The sequence below is a fragment of the Salmo salar genome, chromosome 17 (assembly GCF_965601325.2).
Source record: "Salmo salar chromosome 17, fSalSal1, whole genome shotgun sequence".
In the NCBI taxonomy this organism is placed as follows: domain Eukaryota; kingdom Metazoa; phylum Chordata; class Actinopteri; order Salmoniformes; family Salmonidae; genus Salmo; species Salmo salar.
In genome coordinates, this window is record NC_138307.1 from 80329078 (window position 1) to 80346449 (window position 17372).

General features: G+C 46.9%; 1 protein-coding gene across 1 annotated transcript in view; it reads left to right on the forward strand.

Annotated features, from left to right (window-relative positions):
- Positions 1-2054: 2054 nt before the first annotated feature.
- LOC106594365 (leucine-rich repeat-containing G-protein coupled receptor 5) overlaps positions 2055-17372 on the forward strand; it is a gene marked incomplete at its 5' end in the record, with an annotated part of 67816 nt that continues 52498 nt past the window's right edge. Inside the window, 2 exons of the mRNA XM_082963351.1 lie at positions 2055-2278; positions 7253-7324. Of these exons, the coding sequence (XP_082819477.1) occupies positions 2055-2278; positions 7253-7324 (296 nt within the window). The remainder of the gene's footprint in view (positions 2279-7252; positions 7325-17372) is intronic.

Below are 17372 nucleotides of genomic sequence, written 5' to 3' on the forward strand. Positions count from 1 at the left end.
ACTATATATAACTGGATATAGACTGTATATAACTGGATATAACTGGATATAGACTGTATATAACTGTATATAGACTGTATATAACTATATATAACTGGATATAACTGGATATAGGCTGTATATAACTGTATATAACTGGATATAGGCTATAGATAATTTGATATAGGCTGTATATAACTGTATATAACTGTATATAACTGGATGTATGCTATAGATAATTAGGTAATTTGATATAGGCTGTATATAACTGGATATAGGCTATAGATCATTTGATATAGGCTGTATATAACTGGATATAGGCTATAGATAATTAGATAATTTGATATAGGCTGTATATAACTGTTTATAGCTATATATAACTGGATATAGACTATAGATGATTTGATATAGGGTGTATATAATTGTACATATATATATTTTTTTTCTTTTTTTAATGTTTTCCTTTATTTAACTAGGCAAGTCAGTTTAGAACAAATTCTTATTTTCAATGACGGCCTAGGAACAGTGGGTTAACTGCCTTGTTCAGGGCAGAACGACAGATTAACTATACAACTATATATAACTGGATATAACTATATATAACTGGGTATAGGCTGTATATAACTGGATATAACTGGATATAGGCTGTATATAACTGTATATAGACTATATATAACTGGATATAGACTGTATATAACTGTATATAACTATATATATAACTCAATATAGACTGTATATAACTGTATGTAACTATATATAACTGGATATAGACTGTATATAACTATATATAACTGGATATAGGCTGTATATAACTCTATATAACTTTATATAACTGTATATAACTCTATATGACTATATATAACTGTATATAACTGTATATAACTGTATATAACTATATATAACTGGATATAGGCTGTATATAACTGTATATAGACTATATATAACTGGATATAGACTGTATATAACTGTATATAACTGTATATAACTGGATATAGGCTGTATATAACTGTATATAGACTATATATAACTGGATATAGACTGTATATAACTGTATATAACTATATATATATAACTCAATATAGACTGTATATAACTGTATGTAACTATATATAACTGGATATAGACTGTATATAACTATATATAACTGGATATAGGCTGTATATAACTGTATATAACTGTATATAACTGTATATAACTGTATATAACTATATATAACTGTATATAGGCTGTATATAACTGTATATAACTGTATATAACTATATATAACCGTATATAACTGGATATAGGCTGTATATAACTGTATATAACTGTATATAACTATATATAACTGTATATAACTGGATATAGGCTGTATATAACTATATATAACCGTATATAACTGGATATAGGCTGTATATAACTATATATAACCGTATATAACTGGATATAGAATGTATATAACTATATATAACTGTATATAACTGTATATAGGCTGTATATAACTGTATATAACTGTATATAACTATATATAACCGTATATAACGGGATATAGGCTGTATATAACTGTATATAACTATACATAACCGTATATAACTGGATATAGGCTGTATATAACTGTATATAACTGTATATAACTGTATATAACTATATATAACTGTATATAACTGGATATAGGCTGTATATAACTATATATAACTGTATATAACTGGATATAGGCTGTATATAGACACAGCCCAGTCCAAGCCAAACGTTCCCTCTCAATAACACCCAGGTGAAACCTTGAATGAATGAATAAAGTTCTGCTCAGTTCCCTGTAACTGAGGAACACACGCCGTGTTAGTCTGGGTTCTATTCCTGCTGGGGAGAGTTGATGGACAGATCATGTGTGAGATTCTTCAGATTCAGATGGCATGTTGAACGTTGAAATGGTCTTGAATGACGAAGGGCCCTGAGAGAACTCACTGCTCTTATATCAAAATGTCATCAGACCAAACCCTGCAAGGTGGTCCTCTGTAACTGTGTACTGTTCTCTCTTTCTCTCTCTCTCTCTCTCTCTCTCTCTCTCTCTCTCTCTCTCTCTCTCTCTCTCTCTCTCTCTGACCAGTCGTCTGGATGCCAACCACATATCCAGTGTTCCTCGGGGCTGCTTTGACGGCCTCCAGTCTCTACGTCACCTGTGGCTGGATGACAACTCCTTGACAGAGGTGCCGGTTGACGCCCTGGGGGCCCTGTCCTCCCTGCAAGCCATGACCCTGGCTCTCAACAGAATCACACATATACCTGACCGGGCCTTCACTAATCTCTCCTCCCTCGTGGTCCTGTGAGTACTGGATACTACCGTGTCCTCTCTTCCTCCATCTTCCCTCTGTCCTTCTCTCCACCCTCTCTCTTTCCCTGGCCAACCTCTTCAGCCTTGTGGTCCTGTGAGTACTGGATACTACCGTGTCCTCTCTTCCTCCATCTTCCCTCTGTCCTTCTCTCCATCCCCCTCTCTTTCCCTGGCCAACCTCTTCAGCCTGGTGGTCCTGTGTGTACTAGACAACAGCCTGTCTGTCTCTTCTTCTTTCCCTCCTGTCTGCCCTTCTCTAACTCATCCTCCCTTCTGCCATCAGACCCCTCATCCTCTCTGCCATCCCTCCATCCTCTGTCCTCCCTCCAGCTCTACTGCTCTCCTTTCCTCAACTCTCCTCCCTCCCGGCCTCTCCTCCCCAGTCCCACCATCCTCTCTGCCATCCCTCCATTCCCCCTCCTCCATCCCCTCTTCTCCTTCCATCCCCTCTCCTCCCTCCAGCTCTCCTCCCCTCCTCTCCTCCCCAGTCCCACCATCCTCTCTGCCATCCCTCCATTCCCCCTCCTCCATCCCCTCTTCTCCCTCCATCCCCTCTCCTCCCTCCAGCTCTCCTCCCCTCCTCTCCTCCCCAGTCCCACCATCCTCTCTGCCATCCCTCCATTCCCCCTCCTCCATCCCCTCTTCTCCTTCCATCCCCTCTCCTCCCTCCAGCTCTCCTCCCCAGTCCCACCATCCTCTCTGCCATCCCTCCATTCCCCCTCCTCCATCCCCTCTTCTCCCTCCATCCCCTCTCCTCCCTCCAGCTCTCCTCCCCTCCTCTCCTCCCCAGTCCCACCATCCTCTATTTATTAATCAACACACAGAGAGTCCATTCACAAAAGCACCAAGCTGAAACGAGGGGATATTTATTGACAGAGTGTAGGAAAAAGGGATGATTAAATTTTTTTGAAAAACAGAATGAAAGAACATCCGTTCACCTCCGTTCAGTTCCCGACAGGGGATGACGGCCACACACACACACACACACACACACACACACACACACACACACACACACACACACACACACACACACACACACACACACACACACACACACACACATTGCGTCCGTTCAGGTGATGACAGCCTCTCCTACGCCTCTTGAATCCCCTCCTGAGGCCTTCAGGGAGTTAGTTTGTTCCCAACTGTCAAACAAATCTGTCAACGCCACAGGAGAGAGAGTTGTCAAACACTTGTTGAAGTTGTTAAAGGTCCAATACAGGTATTTTTATCTCAATATCCAATCATTTCTGGGTAACACTGTATCTTACTGGGATTGTTTTCAATTAAATAGGTAATTAAAAGAAACAAAAATAGCTTCTTAGGAAAAGAGCAATTCCTCAAGAAAGGATTTATCTAGGACTGTCTGGGAGTGGTCTGAGTGGGGAGGGGAAGACTGAAAACGAGCTGTTATTGGCAGAGAGGTTTGGAACTCTCTTTCTTATTGGTCTAATAACTAATTTACTGCCTGGTGATGTCAACAGGCAGGCCAAAAACTCCATCCCACCAAAACAGGCTGAAATTTCAGGTGGTCTTTTCAAACAGCTCTTAAACTAAAAGGACATGATCATAATTTTCACAATTCTATAGTATTATTCCAACTTCATAGTGTGGAAATGTATATAAAACACAGAGAAAATCACCTGTTGGACTGCACTGGGACTTCATAGGGGTAGTTTTTTCCAATCTGATCTGAATCTGATCTGAACCTGATCTGAATCTGATCTGAATCTGAATCTGGTGATGTGAGTGAGGTGATGTCTGTCTGTCTGTCCCAGCTCCCAGCAGTGTGTGGAGGTAATCACAGTGTGACTGTGTGTTGGTCCATGCGATGCGGCCAGGCCTAAGAGCCTGGGAGGAAGGAAGGAAGTAAGCTCGCAGGGCTGATTCACCGTGTCCAGGGCAAGCAGCACAGATAGCATTAGACAGGCAGAGGTAGAGAGTAGGACCAGGAGAAGAGGAGATGGGGGATGGGGCTGATTGTTTTCCTGGCAAACTTCCGTCCGCCACAAAGACTTTGGTGCCCAGGGGCATCCGCTCTCCACAGCAGCCCCGGTCTAGGCTGGATCTCTGCCCCTTCCAAGGCCTCGTAATAACCTCCGCCCAACCAACCAACCCGCCCAACCAACCACAAACACACACACACACACACACACACACACACACACACACACACACACACACACACACACACACACACACACACACACACACACACACACACACACACACACACACACATATACACACACACACACACATACACACACACACACACACACACACACACACACACATACACACACACACACACACACACACACACACACACACACACACACACACACACACACAACCACACACACACGCACACAAACACAGACACACACACACACGCGCACACAAACACAAACACACACACACAACCACACACACACACACGCACACACACACAACCACACACACATACACACACACACACACACACACAAACACAAACACACACACAACCACACACACACACACGCACACAAACACACACACAACCACACATACACACACACATGCACACACACATACACACACAACCACACACACACACACACACACACACACACACACACACACACACACACACACACACACACACACACACACACACACACACACACACACACTCAGGGTAGACAGTAAATCTCAGTAAGACCAAAATAATGGTGTTCCAAAAAAGGTCCAGTCGCCAGGACCACAAATACAAATTCCATCTAGACACCGTTGCCCTACAGCACACAAAAAACTACACATACCTTGGCCTAAACATCAGCGCCACAGGTAACTTCCACAAAGCTGTAAACGATCTGAGAGACAAGGCAAGAAGGGCATTCTATGCCATCAAAAGGAACATAAAATTCAACATACCAATTAGGATCTGGCAGAAAATACTGGAATCAGTTATAGAACCCATTGCCCTTTACGGTTGTGAGGTCTGGGGTCCGCTCACCAACCAAGAATTCACAAAATGGGACAAACACCAAATTGAGACCCTTCATGCAGAATTCTGCAAAAATATCCCCCGTGTACAACGTAGAACACCAAATAATGCATGCAGAGCAGAATTAGGCCGATACCCGCTAATTATCAAACTCCAGAAAAGAGCCGTTAAATTCTACAACCACCTAAAAGGAAGCGATTCCCAAACCTTCCTAAACAAAGCCATCACCTACAGAGATATGAACCTGGAGAAGAGTCCCCTAAGCAAGCTGGTTCTGGGGCTCTGTTCACAAACACAAACAGAACCCACAGAGCCCCAGGACAGCAGCACAATTAGACCCAACCAAATCATGAGAAAACAAAAAGATAATTACTTGACACATTGGAAAGAATTAACAAAAAAACTGAGCAAACTAGAATGCTATTTGGCCCTAAACAGAGAGTACACAGTGGCAGTATGCCTGACCACTGTGACTGACCCAAACTTAAGGAAAGCTTTGACTATGTACAGACTCAGTGAGCATAGCCTTGCTATTGAGAAAGGCCGCCGTAGGCAGACCTGGCTCTCAAGAGAAGACAGGCTATGTGCACACTGCCCACAAAATGAGGTGTAAACTGAGCTGCACTTCCTAACCTCCTGCCAAATGTATGACCATATTAGAGACACATATTTCCCTCAGATTACACCGATCCACAAAGAATTAGAAAACAAACCCGATTTTGATAAACTCCCATATCTACTGGGTGAAATACCACAGTGTGCATCACAGCAGCAAGATTTGTGACCTGTTGCCACAAGAAAAGGGCAACCAGTGAAGAACAAACACCATTGTAAATACAAGCCATATTTATGTTTATTTATTTTCCCTTTTGTACTTTAACCATTTGTACATTGTTACAACACTGTATATATACATAATATGACATTTGTAATGTCATTATTCTTTTGAAACTTCTGTATGTGTAATGTTTTCTGTTAATTTTTATTGTTTATTTCACTTTTGTATATTATCTACCTCACTTGCTTTGGCAATGTTAACACATGTTTCCCATGCCAATAAAACACCTTGGATTGAATTGAATTGATAGATATCCTCTATGATATTATATGCCCAGCAGTGGGCTGACTGTGTCCTGGGGTCAGAGACAGAAGAGATATATAGAGAGGGTTGTGGGCTGACTGTGTCCTGGGGCCAGACAGCTCCCAGAGCCACTTCCACTTCCAGACAGTTGACAGAGCCACTTCCAGACAGTTGACAGAGCCACTTCCAGACAGTTGACAGAGCCACTTCCAGACAGTTGACAGAGCCACTTCCAGACAGTTGACAGAGCCACTTCCAGACAGTTGACAGAGCCACTTCCAGACAGTTGACAGAGCCACTTCCAGACAGTTGACAGAGCCACTTCCAGACAGTTGACAGAGCCACTTCCAGACAGTTGACAGAGCCACTTCCACTAAAACGACGAGCAACAGTTACTGACAACCATGTCTGTTGATTTGTTTTTCCCCCAGAAGGTTTCATTTCATTCGTCATTGAACTGGTCAAAAGGACGTGTTCTCTTCCTCTCTTCGTTATGTTCTGTGTCAGTCTCAGTTAGCGTTAAGTTTCATGGTGTTATCCTCCTCTAGTCATATACCATTTAACAGCTTTGTTATTCTGCGTAGCAAACATCCCTCCACATCCCTCCACACTGCTCTGTCTAATCATACAGTATGCAAGTCTCCTATACACTGCCACTAATTTGTATGTAATGAGTGAAGCCTTGGGGAGGAACAAGGAGACAAGGGGGCAGATTCCCCCATTCTTCCTCCTCCTCACCCTCTCCCTCCTCCTCACCCCGCCCTCACCCTCTCCCCAGTCTCCAACCCCCCTCCCCCTCCCTTTGTTTTCCCTCCCCAGCCAATCAGCTGTCCTGTCCCGGGCTGTGTGGGTGTGTCTCTCTGACTGTTCTCTTTGCATTCCTCTGCAGGCATCTCAATAACAATAGAATCCGCACCCTGGGAACGCAGTGCTTTGACGGCCTTCACAGCCTGGAGACTCTGTAAGTTGACCTCTCATTATCATGTAGACAACTACTGCCATTTGAAGATTCTTTGCCCTGTTCATCTCTCTTCTCCCTCCTCCTCCCTCCCTCCATCTCTCTTCTCCCTCCTCCTTCCTCCCTCCATCTCCTTCTCCCTCCTCCTCCCTCCCTCCATCTCTCTTCTCCCTCCTCCTCCCTCCCTTCATCTCTCTCTCCTCCTCCTCCCTTCATCTCTCTCTCCCTCCTCATCCCTCTCTCTATCTCTCTCTCCCTCCTCCTCCCCCATCTCTCTTGTCCTCTCCACCTCATCTCTCTTGTCCCTCCTGATCCCTCCCTCTCTTCTCCCTCCTCATCCCTCTCTCTATCTCTCTTCTCCCTCCTCCTCCCTCCCTCCATCTCTCTCTCCCTCCTCCTCCCTCCCTTCATCTCTCTTCTCCCTCCTCCTCCCTCCATCTCTCTTCTAGCTCCTCCTCCCTCCCTCTCTTCTCCCTCCTTCTCCCTCCCTCTCTTCTCCTCCCTCCCTCCATCTCTCTTCTCCCTCCTCCTCCCTCCATCTCTCTTGTCCATCCTCATCCCTCCCTCTCTTCTCCCTCCTCATCCCTCCCTCTCTTCTCACTCCTCATCCCTCCATCTCTTCTCCCTCCTCATCCCTCCCTCTCTTCTCCCTCCTCATCCCTCTCTCTATCTCTCTTCTCCCTCCTCCCTCCCCCCATCTCTCTTGTCCCTCCTCCACCCTCCATCTCTCTTGTCCCTCCTGATCCCTCCCTCTCTTCTCCCTCCTCATCCCTCTCTCTATCTCTCTTCTCCCTCCTCCCTCCCCCCATCTCTCTTGTCCCTCCTCATCCCTCCCTCTCTTCTCCCTCCTCATCCCTCCCTCTCTTCTCTCTCCTCCTCCCTCCCTACATCTCTCTTCTCACTCCTCCTCCCTCCCTACATCTCTCTTCTCTCTCCTCCTCCCTCCCTCTCTTCTCCCTCCTCCTCCCTCCCTACAACTCTCTTCTCCCTCCTCCTCCCTCCCTACATCTCTCTTCTCCCTCCTCCTCCCTCCCTCTCTTCTCTCTCCTCCTCCCTCCCTGCCTCTCTCTTCTCCCTCCTCCCTACATCTCTCTTCTCCCTCCTCCCTCCCTACATCTCTCTTCTCTCTCCTCCTCCCTCCATACATCTCTCTTCTCTCTCCTCCTCCCTCCCTACATCTCTCTTCTCCCTCCTCCTCCCTCCCTACAACTCTCTTCTCCCTCCTCCTCCCTCCCTACATCTCTCTTCTCCCTCCTCCTCCCTCCCTCTCTTCTCTCTCCTCCTCCCTCCCTGCATCTCTCTTCTCCCTCCTCCCTACATCTCTCTTCTCTCTCCTCCTCCCTCCATACATCTCTCTTCTCTCTCCTCCTCCCTCCCTACATCTCTCTTCTCCCTCCTCCTCCCTCCCTACATCTCTCTTCTCCCTCCTCCTCCCTCCCTCTCTTCTCTCTCCTCCTCCCTCCCTGCATCTCTCTTCTCCCTCCTCCCTCCCTACATCTCTCTTCTCTCTCCTCCTCCCTCCATACATCTCTCTTCTCTCTCCTCCTCCCTCCCTACATCTCTCTTCTCCCTCCTCCTCCCTCCCTACATCTCTCTTCTCCCTCCTCCTCCCTCCCTACATCTCTCTTCTCCCTCCTCCTCCCTCCCTACATCTCTCTTCTCCCTCCTCCTCCCTCCCTACATCTCTCTTCTCTCTCCTCCTCCCTCCCTACATCTCTCTTCTCCCTACTCCTCCCTCCCTACATCTCTCTTCTCCCTACTCCTCCCTCCCTCTCTTCTCTCTCCTCCTCCCTCCCTGCCTCTCTCTTCTCCCTCCTCCCTCCCTACATCTCTCTTCTCTCTCCTCCTCCCTCCATACATCTCTCTTCTCTCTCCTCCTCCCTCCCTACATCTCTCTTCTCCCTCCTCCTCCCTCCCTACTTCTCTCTTCTCCCTCCTCCTCCCTCCCTACATCTCTCTTCTCCCTCCTCCTCCCTCCCTACATCTCTCTTCTCCCTCCTCCTCCCTCCCTACATCTCTCTTCTCTCTCCTCCTCCCTCCCTACATCTCTCTTCTCCCTACTCCTCCCTCCCTACATCTCTCTTCTCCCTACTCCTCCCTCCCTCCTTCTTTTGCCACTGACAGTCACACAACACAGAGAGTTTTCCTTACAGCTCTAGAAGTGGGCCACTGCTCTCTTGCTCTCTCTCTCTCTCTGCTTCTTTCTCTCTCAGTTAATTGTTTGCCTGACTGAAAGTCATTCACATGCATAAATAGATGTTTTTGGGTCTGGGTGCTCTGAAGCATACCAGAAGCCGTTGGCTAGTTGGTTGGCTGGCTGGTTGGTTGGTTGGCTGGATGACTGGCTGGCTAGTTGCCTGTCTGGCTGGTTGATTGGTTGGCTTGCTGGTTGGTTGGTTGGCTGTTTGGCTGGTTGGTTGGTTGGCTGGTTGGTTGGAAGGTTGGCTTGCTGGTTGGCTGTTTGGCTGGTTGGTTGGTTGGTTGGTTGGTTGGTTGGTTGGCTGGTTGGTTGGCTGGCTGGTTAGTTGTCTGGTTGGTTGAAAGGTTGGCTTGCTGGTTGGCTGGCTGGTTGGCTGGCTGGCTGGTTGGCTGGCTAGTTGCCTGTCTGGCTGGTTGGTTGGTTGGCTGGCTGTTTGGCTGGTTGGTTGGTTGGCTGTTTGGCTAGTTGGTTGGCTGGTTGGTTGGCTGGCTAGTTGGTTGGCTGTTTGGCTGGTTGGTTGGTTGGTTGTCTGGCTGGCTGGCTGGCTGGCTGGCTGGTTGGTTGGTTGGCTGGCTGGCTGGTTGGTTGGTTGGTTGGCTGGTTGGTTGGCTGGCTAGTTGCCTGTCTGGCTGGTTGGTTGCCTGGTTGGTTGGCTGGCTGGCTGGCTGGTTGGCTGGCTAGTTGCCTGTCTGGCTGGTTGGTTGGTTGGTTGGCTGTTTGGCTGGTTGGTTGGTTGGTTGGCTGGTTGGCTGGTTGGTTGGCTGGTTGGCTGTTTGGTTGGTTGGCTGTTTGGTTGGTTGGCTGTTGGTTGGCTGGCTGGCTGGTTGGTTGGCTGTTTGGTTGGTTGGCTGTTTGGCTGGTTGGTTGGTTGGCTGGTTGGTTGGTTGGCTGGCTGGCTTGCTGGTTGGTTGGCTGGCTGGCTGGTTGGTTGGCTGGCTGGTTGGTTGGCTGGTTGGAAGGTTGGCTTGCTGGTTGGCTGGCTGGCTATTTGGTTGTTTGGCTTGCTGGTTGGCTGGCTGGCTGTTTGGTTGGTTGGCTGGTTGGTTGGCTGGTTGGCTGTTTGGTTGGTTGGCTGTTTGGTTGGTTGGCTGGTTGGCTGGTTGGTTGGCTGGCTTGCTGGTTGGTTGGCTGGCTGGTTGGTTGGTTGGTTGGCTGGCTTGCTGGTTGGTTGGCTGGCTGGTTGGTTGGCTGGTTGGTTGGAAGGTTGGCTTGCTGGTTGGCTGGCTGGCTGGTTGGTTGTTTGGCTTGCTGGTTGGCTGGCTGGCTGGCTGGCTGGTTGGTTGTTTGGCTGGCTGGTTGGTTGGCTGGCTGGTTGGCTGGCTGGCTGGTTGGCTGGCTGGCTGGTTCATTAAAGGAATCTCCTATTTGTCATGTAGTTAAATATATTCCCTGTTAGGAGATTCCCTCCAAAAATCACACACTCCCATGGCTTTTACATGTTCATTAGTTTTGCATTTAGAGGGGCTTGTGGTAACAGAGAGACGTGTGGGTAACAGAGAGACGTGTGGGTAACAGAGAGACGTGTGGGTAACAGAGAGACGTGTGGGTAACAGAGACGTGTGGGTAACAGAGAGACGTGTGGGTAACAGAGAGACGTGTGGTAACAGAGAGACTTGTGGTAACAGAGAGACGTGTGGGTAACAGAGAGACGTGTGGTAACAGAGAAACGTGTGGTAACAGAGAGACGTGTGGGTAACAGAGAGACGTGTGGTAACAGAGAAACGGTGTGGTAACAGAGAGACGTGTGGGTAACAGAGAGACGTGTGGGTAACAGAGAGACGTGTGGGTAACAGAGAGACGTGTGGGTAACAGAGAGACGTGTGGTAACAGAGAGACGTGTGGTAACAGAGAAACGTGTGGGTAACAGAGAGACGTGTGGGTAACAAAGAGACGTGTGGGTAACAGAGAGACGTGTGGTAACAGAGAGACGTGTGGTAACAGAGAGACGTGTGGGTAACAGAGAGACGAGTGGTAACAGAGAGACGTGTGGGTAACAGAGAAACGTGTGGTAACAGAGAGACGTGTGGTAACAGAGAGACGTGTGGGTAACAGAGAGACTTGTGGTAACCGAGAGACTTGTGGTAACAGAGAGACGTGTGGTAACAGAGAGACTTGTGGGTAACAGAGAGACGTGTGGGTAACAGAGAGACGAGTGGTAACAGAGAGACGTGTGGGTAACAGAGAAACGTGTGGTAACAGAGAGACGTGTGGTAACAGAGAGACGTGTGGGTAACAGAGAGACGTTGTGGGTAACCGAGAGACTTGTGGTAACAGAGAGACGTGTGGTAACAGAGAGACTTGTGGGTAACAGAGACGTGTGGGTAACAGAGAGACGTGTGGTAACAGAGAGACGTGTGGGTAACAGAGAGACGTGTGGGTAACAGAGACGTGTGGGTAGCAGAGAGACGTGTGGGTGACAGGGAGACGTGTGGGTGACAGAGAGACGTGTGGGTGACAGAGAGACGTGTGGGTAACAGAGAGACGTGTGGGTAACAGAGAGACTTGTGGGTAACTATGAAACGTTTGTCTTCCAGATTGTTGTGGATGTGGGGGCGTTCCTCCACTCCCCCATAAAGAATAGTGTATCAGTAATGGCAGCAGCTGCTTGGACACAGCCAGCATATTCTCCTCAGGGAGGGGTCTCTGTCCTGTCTGTCTCCACCCTGCGGGGGTGAGGAGCGCTCACATTAACTCTCCATGTGTCACATGACATCTATTCAGCTCCAGGGACTGGGAGCTATTCATTAACCCCCTGCCTGCCTGCCTGCCTGCCTTACAGCTCCAGGGACTGGGAGCTATTCATTAACCCCCTGCCTGCCTGCCTGCCTGCCTTACAGCTCCAGGGACTGGGAGCTATTCATTAACCCCCTGCCTGCCTGCCTGCCTTACAGCTCCAAGGACTGGGAGCTAATCATTAACCCCCTGCCTGCCTGCCTGCCTGCCTGCCTTACAGCTCCAGGGACTGGGAGCTATTCATTAACCCCCTGCCTGCCTGCCTGCCTTCCTTACAGCTCCAGGGACTGGGAGCTATTCATTAACCCCCTGCTGCCTGCCTGCCTGCCTTACAGCTCCAGAGACTGGGAGCTATTCATTAACCCCCTGCCTGCCTGCCTGCCTGCCTTACAGCTCCAGGGACTGGGAGCTATTCATTAACCCCCTGCCTGCCTGCCTGCCTTACAGCTCCAGGGACTGGGAGCTATTCATTAACCCCCTGCCTGCCTGCCTGCCTGCCTTACAGCTCCAGGGACTGGGAGCTATTCATTAACCCCCTGCCTGCCTGCCTGCCTGCCTTACAGCTCCAGGGACTGGGAGCTATTCATTAACCCCCTGCCTGCCTGCCTGCCTGCCTTACACTCCAGGACTGGGAGCTATTCATAACCCCCTGCCTGCCTGCCTGCCTGCCTTACAGCTCCAGGGACTGGGAGCTATTCATTAACCCCCTGCCTGCCTGCCTGCCTTACAGCTCCAGGACTGGGAGCTATTCATTAACCCCCTGCCTGCCTGCCTGCCTGCCTGCCTGCCTTACAGCTCCAGGGACTGGGAGCTATTCATTAACCCCCTGCCTGCCTGCCTGCCTGCCTTACAGCTCCAGGGACTGGGAGCTATTCATTAACCCCCTGCCTGCCTGCCTGCCTTCCTTACAGCTCCAGGGACTGGGAGCTATTCATTAACCCCCTGCCTGCCTGCCTGCCTGCCTTACAAACCTCCTTTATCCATTTGTCATTTTGATAATGGTTAGACATTTACATGTCCACACAACAAAGGGCCGATCGTCACATGATCATCCGAACCCTGAGCTCCCCCCATAGTATTACATATAGGACCTTTATCCTGGCTGCTTCTCCATAAAACAACATGGGAAAATAAAATATGTAGTTCCTATACCTTAAAAACACACAGGCATAGGATGTTACATTGATGGTGGCAGAGTAACACTCTCTTCCTGGTACCATCCTGGGTCTCCACAACAACAGGTGGTTTATGGTGTCAGAGTAACACTCTCTTCCTGGTACCATCCTGGGTCTCCACAACAACAGGTGGTTTATGGTGTCAGAGTAACACTCTCTTCCTGGTACCATCCTGGGTCTCCACAACAACAGGTGGTTTATGGTGTCAGAGTAACACTCTCTTCCTGGTACCATCCTGGGTCTCCACAACAACAGGTGGTTTATGGTGTCAGAGTAACACTCTCTTCCTGGTACCATCCTGGGTCTCCACAACAACAGGTGGTTTATGGTGTCAGAGTAACACTCTCTTCCTGGTACCATCCTGGGTCTCCACAACAACAGGTGGTTTATGGTGTCAGAGTAACACTCTCTTCCTGGTACCATCCTGGGTCTCCACAACAACAGGTGGTTTATGGTGTCAGAGTAACACTCTCTTCCTGGTACCATCCTGGGTCTCCACAACAACAGGTGGTTTATGGTGTCAGAGTAACACTCTCTTCCTGGTACCATCCTGGGTCTCCACAACAACAGGTGGTTTATGGTGTCAGAGTAACACTCTCTTCCTGGTACCATCCTGGGTCTCCACAACAACAGGTGGTTTATGGTGTCAGAGTAACACTCTCTTCCTGGTACCATCCTGGGTCTCCACAACAACAGGTGGTTTATGGTGTCAGAGTAACACTCTCTTCCTGGTACCATCCTGGGTCTCCACAACAACAGGTGGTTTATGGTGTCAGAGTAACACTCTCTTCCTGGTACCATCCTGGGTCTCCACAACAACAGGTGGTTTATGGTGTCAGAGTAACACTCTCTTCCTGGTACCATCCTGGGTCTCCACAACAACAGGTGGTTTATGGTGTCAGAGTAACACTCTCTTCCTGGTACCATCCTGGGTCTCCACAACAACAGGTGGTTTATGGTGTCAGAGTAACACTCTCTTCCTGGTACCATCCTGGGTCTCCACAACAACAGGTGGTTTATGGTGTCAGAGTAACACTCTCTTCCTGGTACCATCCTGGGTCTCCACAACAACAGGTGGTTTATGGTGTCAGAGTAACACTCTCTTCCTGGTACCATCCTGGGTCTCCACAACAACAGGTGGTTTATGGTGTCAGAGTAACACTCTCTTCCTGGTACCATCCTGGGTCTCCACAACAACAGGTGGTTTATGGTGTCAGAGTAACACTCTCTTCCTGGTACCATCCTGGGTCTCCACAACAACAGGTGGTTTATGGTGTCAGAGTAACACTCTCTTCCTGGTACCATCCTGGGTCTCCACAACAACAGGTGGTTTATGGTGTCAGAGTAACACTCTCTTCCTGGTACCATCCTGGGTCTCCACAACAACAGGTGGTTTATGGTGTCAGAGTAACACTCTCTTCCTGGTACCATCCAAAACAACATGGAAAACTAACTGCCCATGGTAGAAATATTTCAAATATGTTTTATTAAAGAGCGGAGTTATAGCTCTATGCAGAATACATACTCTGTGAGTATATTATGCTCCATTTTAGTGCTACGTAAATTACATCATTTAGAAAGAAAGAAAGAAAATAAGAGAGAAAGAGAGAGAAAGAGAAAAGGAAAGAAAGTAGGGCATATACCTTTACTGTAGAACAACATGGAAAGACCTCTGCTCTGGTAGAAATATGAATACTGTAGTGTACCTTTGAAAACACTGCCTGGCTTAGTAGTACTGCGTTTATTTAGCAAAACACTGCCTGGCTTAGTAGTACTGCGTTTATTTAGCAAAACACTGCCTGGCTTAGTAGTACTGCGTTTATTTAGCAAAACACTGCCTGGCTTAGTAGTACTGTGTTTATTTAACGAAACACTGCCTGGCTTAGTAGTACTGTGTTTATTTAACGAAACACTGCCTGGCTTAGTAGTACTGTGTTTATTTAACGAAACACTGCCTGGCTTAGTAGTACTGTGTTTATTTAACGAAACACTGCCTGGCTTAGTAGTACTGTGTTTATTTAGCGAAACACTCCCTGGCTTAGTAGTACTGTGTTTATTTAACGAAACACTGCCTGGCTTAGTAGTACTGTGTTTATTTAACGAAACACTGCCTGGCTTAGTAGTACTGTGTTTATTTATCGAAACACTGCCTGGCTTAGTAGTACTGTGTTTATTTAACGAAACACTGCCTGGCTTAGTAGTACTGTGTTTATTTAACGAAACACTGCCTGGCTTAGTAGTACTGTGTTTATTTAACGAAACACTGCCTGGCTTAGTAGTACTGTGTTTATTTAACGAAACACTACCTGGCTTAGTAGTACTGTGTTTATTTAATATCAAAGTCATGACGAGGTTCTGTTTCTGTTTAATTAACCCAGCCGCAAATATGACCACGTTTACATAACAGATATCTGTGTGAGGGAATTAAACAAAACTAAAATCCACATGATATTCTCCATCTGATCTCTAGAACCTGAGTTCTAACACACAGACATGATATTATCCGTCTGATCTCTAGAACCTGAGTTCTAACACACAGACATGATATTCTCCAACTGAACTCCAGAACCTGAGTTCTAACACACAGACATTATATTCTCCATCTGATCTCTAGAACCTGAGTTCTAACACACAGACATGATATTCTCCATCTGATCTCTAGAACCTGAGTTCTAACACACAGACATGATATTCTCCAACTGATCTCTATAAACTGAGTTCTGACACACAGACATTATATTCTCCATCTGATCTCTAGAACCTGAGTTCTAACACACAGACATGATATTCTCCAACTGATCTCTAGAACCTGAGTTCTAACACACAGACATTATATTCTCCATCTGATCTCTAGAACCTGAGTTCTAACACACAGACATGATATTCTCCATCTGATCTCTAGAACCTGAGTTCTAACACACAGACATGATATTCTCCATCTGATCTCTAGAACCTGAGTTCTAACACACAGACATGATATTCTCCATCTGATCTCTAGAACCTGAGTTCTAACACACAGACATGATATTCTCCATCTGAACTCTAGAACCTGAGTTCTAACACACAGACATTATATTCTCCGTCTGATCTCTAGAACCTGAGTTCTAACACACAGACATGATATTCTCCATCTGATCTCTAGAACCTGATTTCTAACACACAGACATTATATTCTCCATCTGAACTCTAGAACCTGAGTTCTAACACACAGACATGATATTCTCCATCTGATCTCTAGAACCTGAGTTCTAACACACAGACATGATATTCTCCATCTGATCTCTAGAACCTGAGTTCTAACACACAGACATGATATTCTCCATCTGATCTCTAGAACCTGAGTTCTAACACACAGACATTATATTCTCCATCTGAACTCTAGAACCTGAGTTCTAACACACAGACATGATATTCTCCATCTGATCTCTAGAACCTGAGTTCTAACACACAGACATGATATTCTCCATCTGATCTCTAGAACCTGAGTTCTAACACACAGACATGATATTCTCCATCTGATCTCTAGAACCTGAGTTCTAACACACAGACATGATATTCTCCATCTGATCTCTAGAACCTGAGTTCTAACACACAGACATGATATTCTCCATCTGATCTCTAGAACCTGAGTTCTAACACACAGACATGATATTCTCCATCTGATCTCTAGAACCTGAGTTCTAACACACAGACATTATATTCTCCATCTGATCTCTAGAACCTGAGTTCTAACACACAGACATGATATTCTCCATCTGATCTCTAGAACCTGAGTTCTAACACACAGACATTATATTCTCCATCTGAACTCTAGAACCTGAATTCTAACACACAGACATGATATTCTCCATCTGATCTCTAGAACCTGAGTTCTAACACACAGACATGATATTCTCCATCTGATCTCTAGAACCTGAGTTCTAACACACAGACATGATATTCT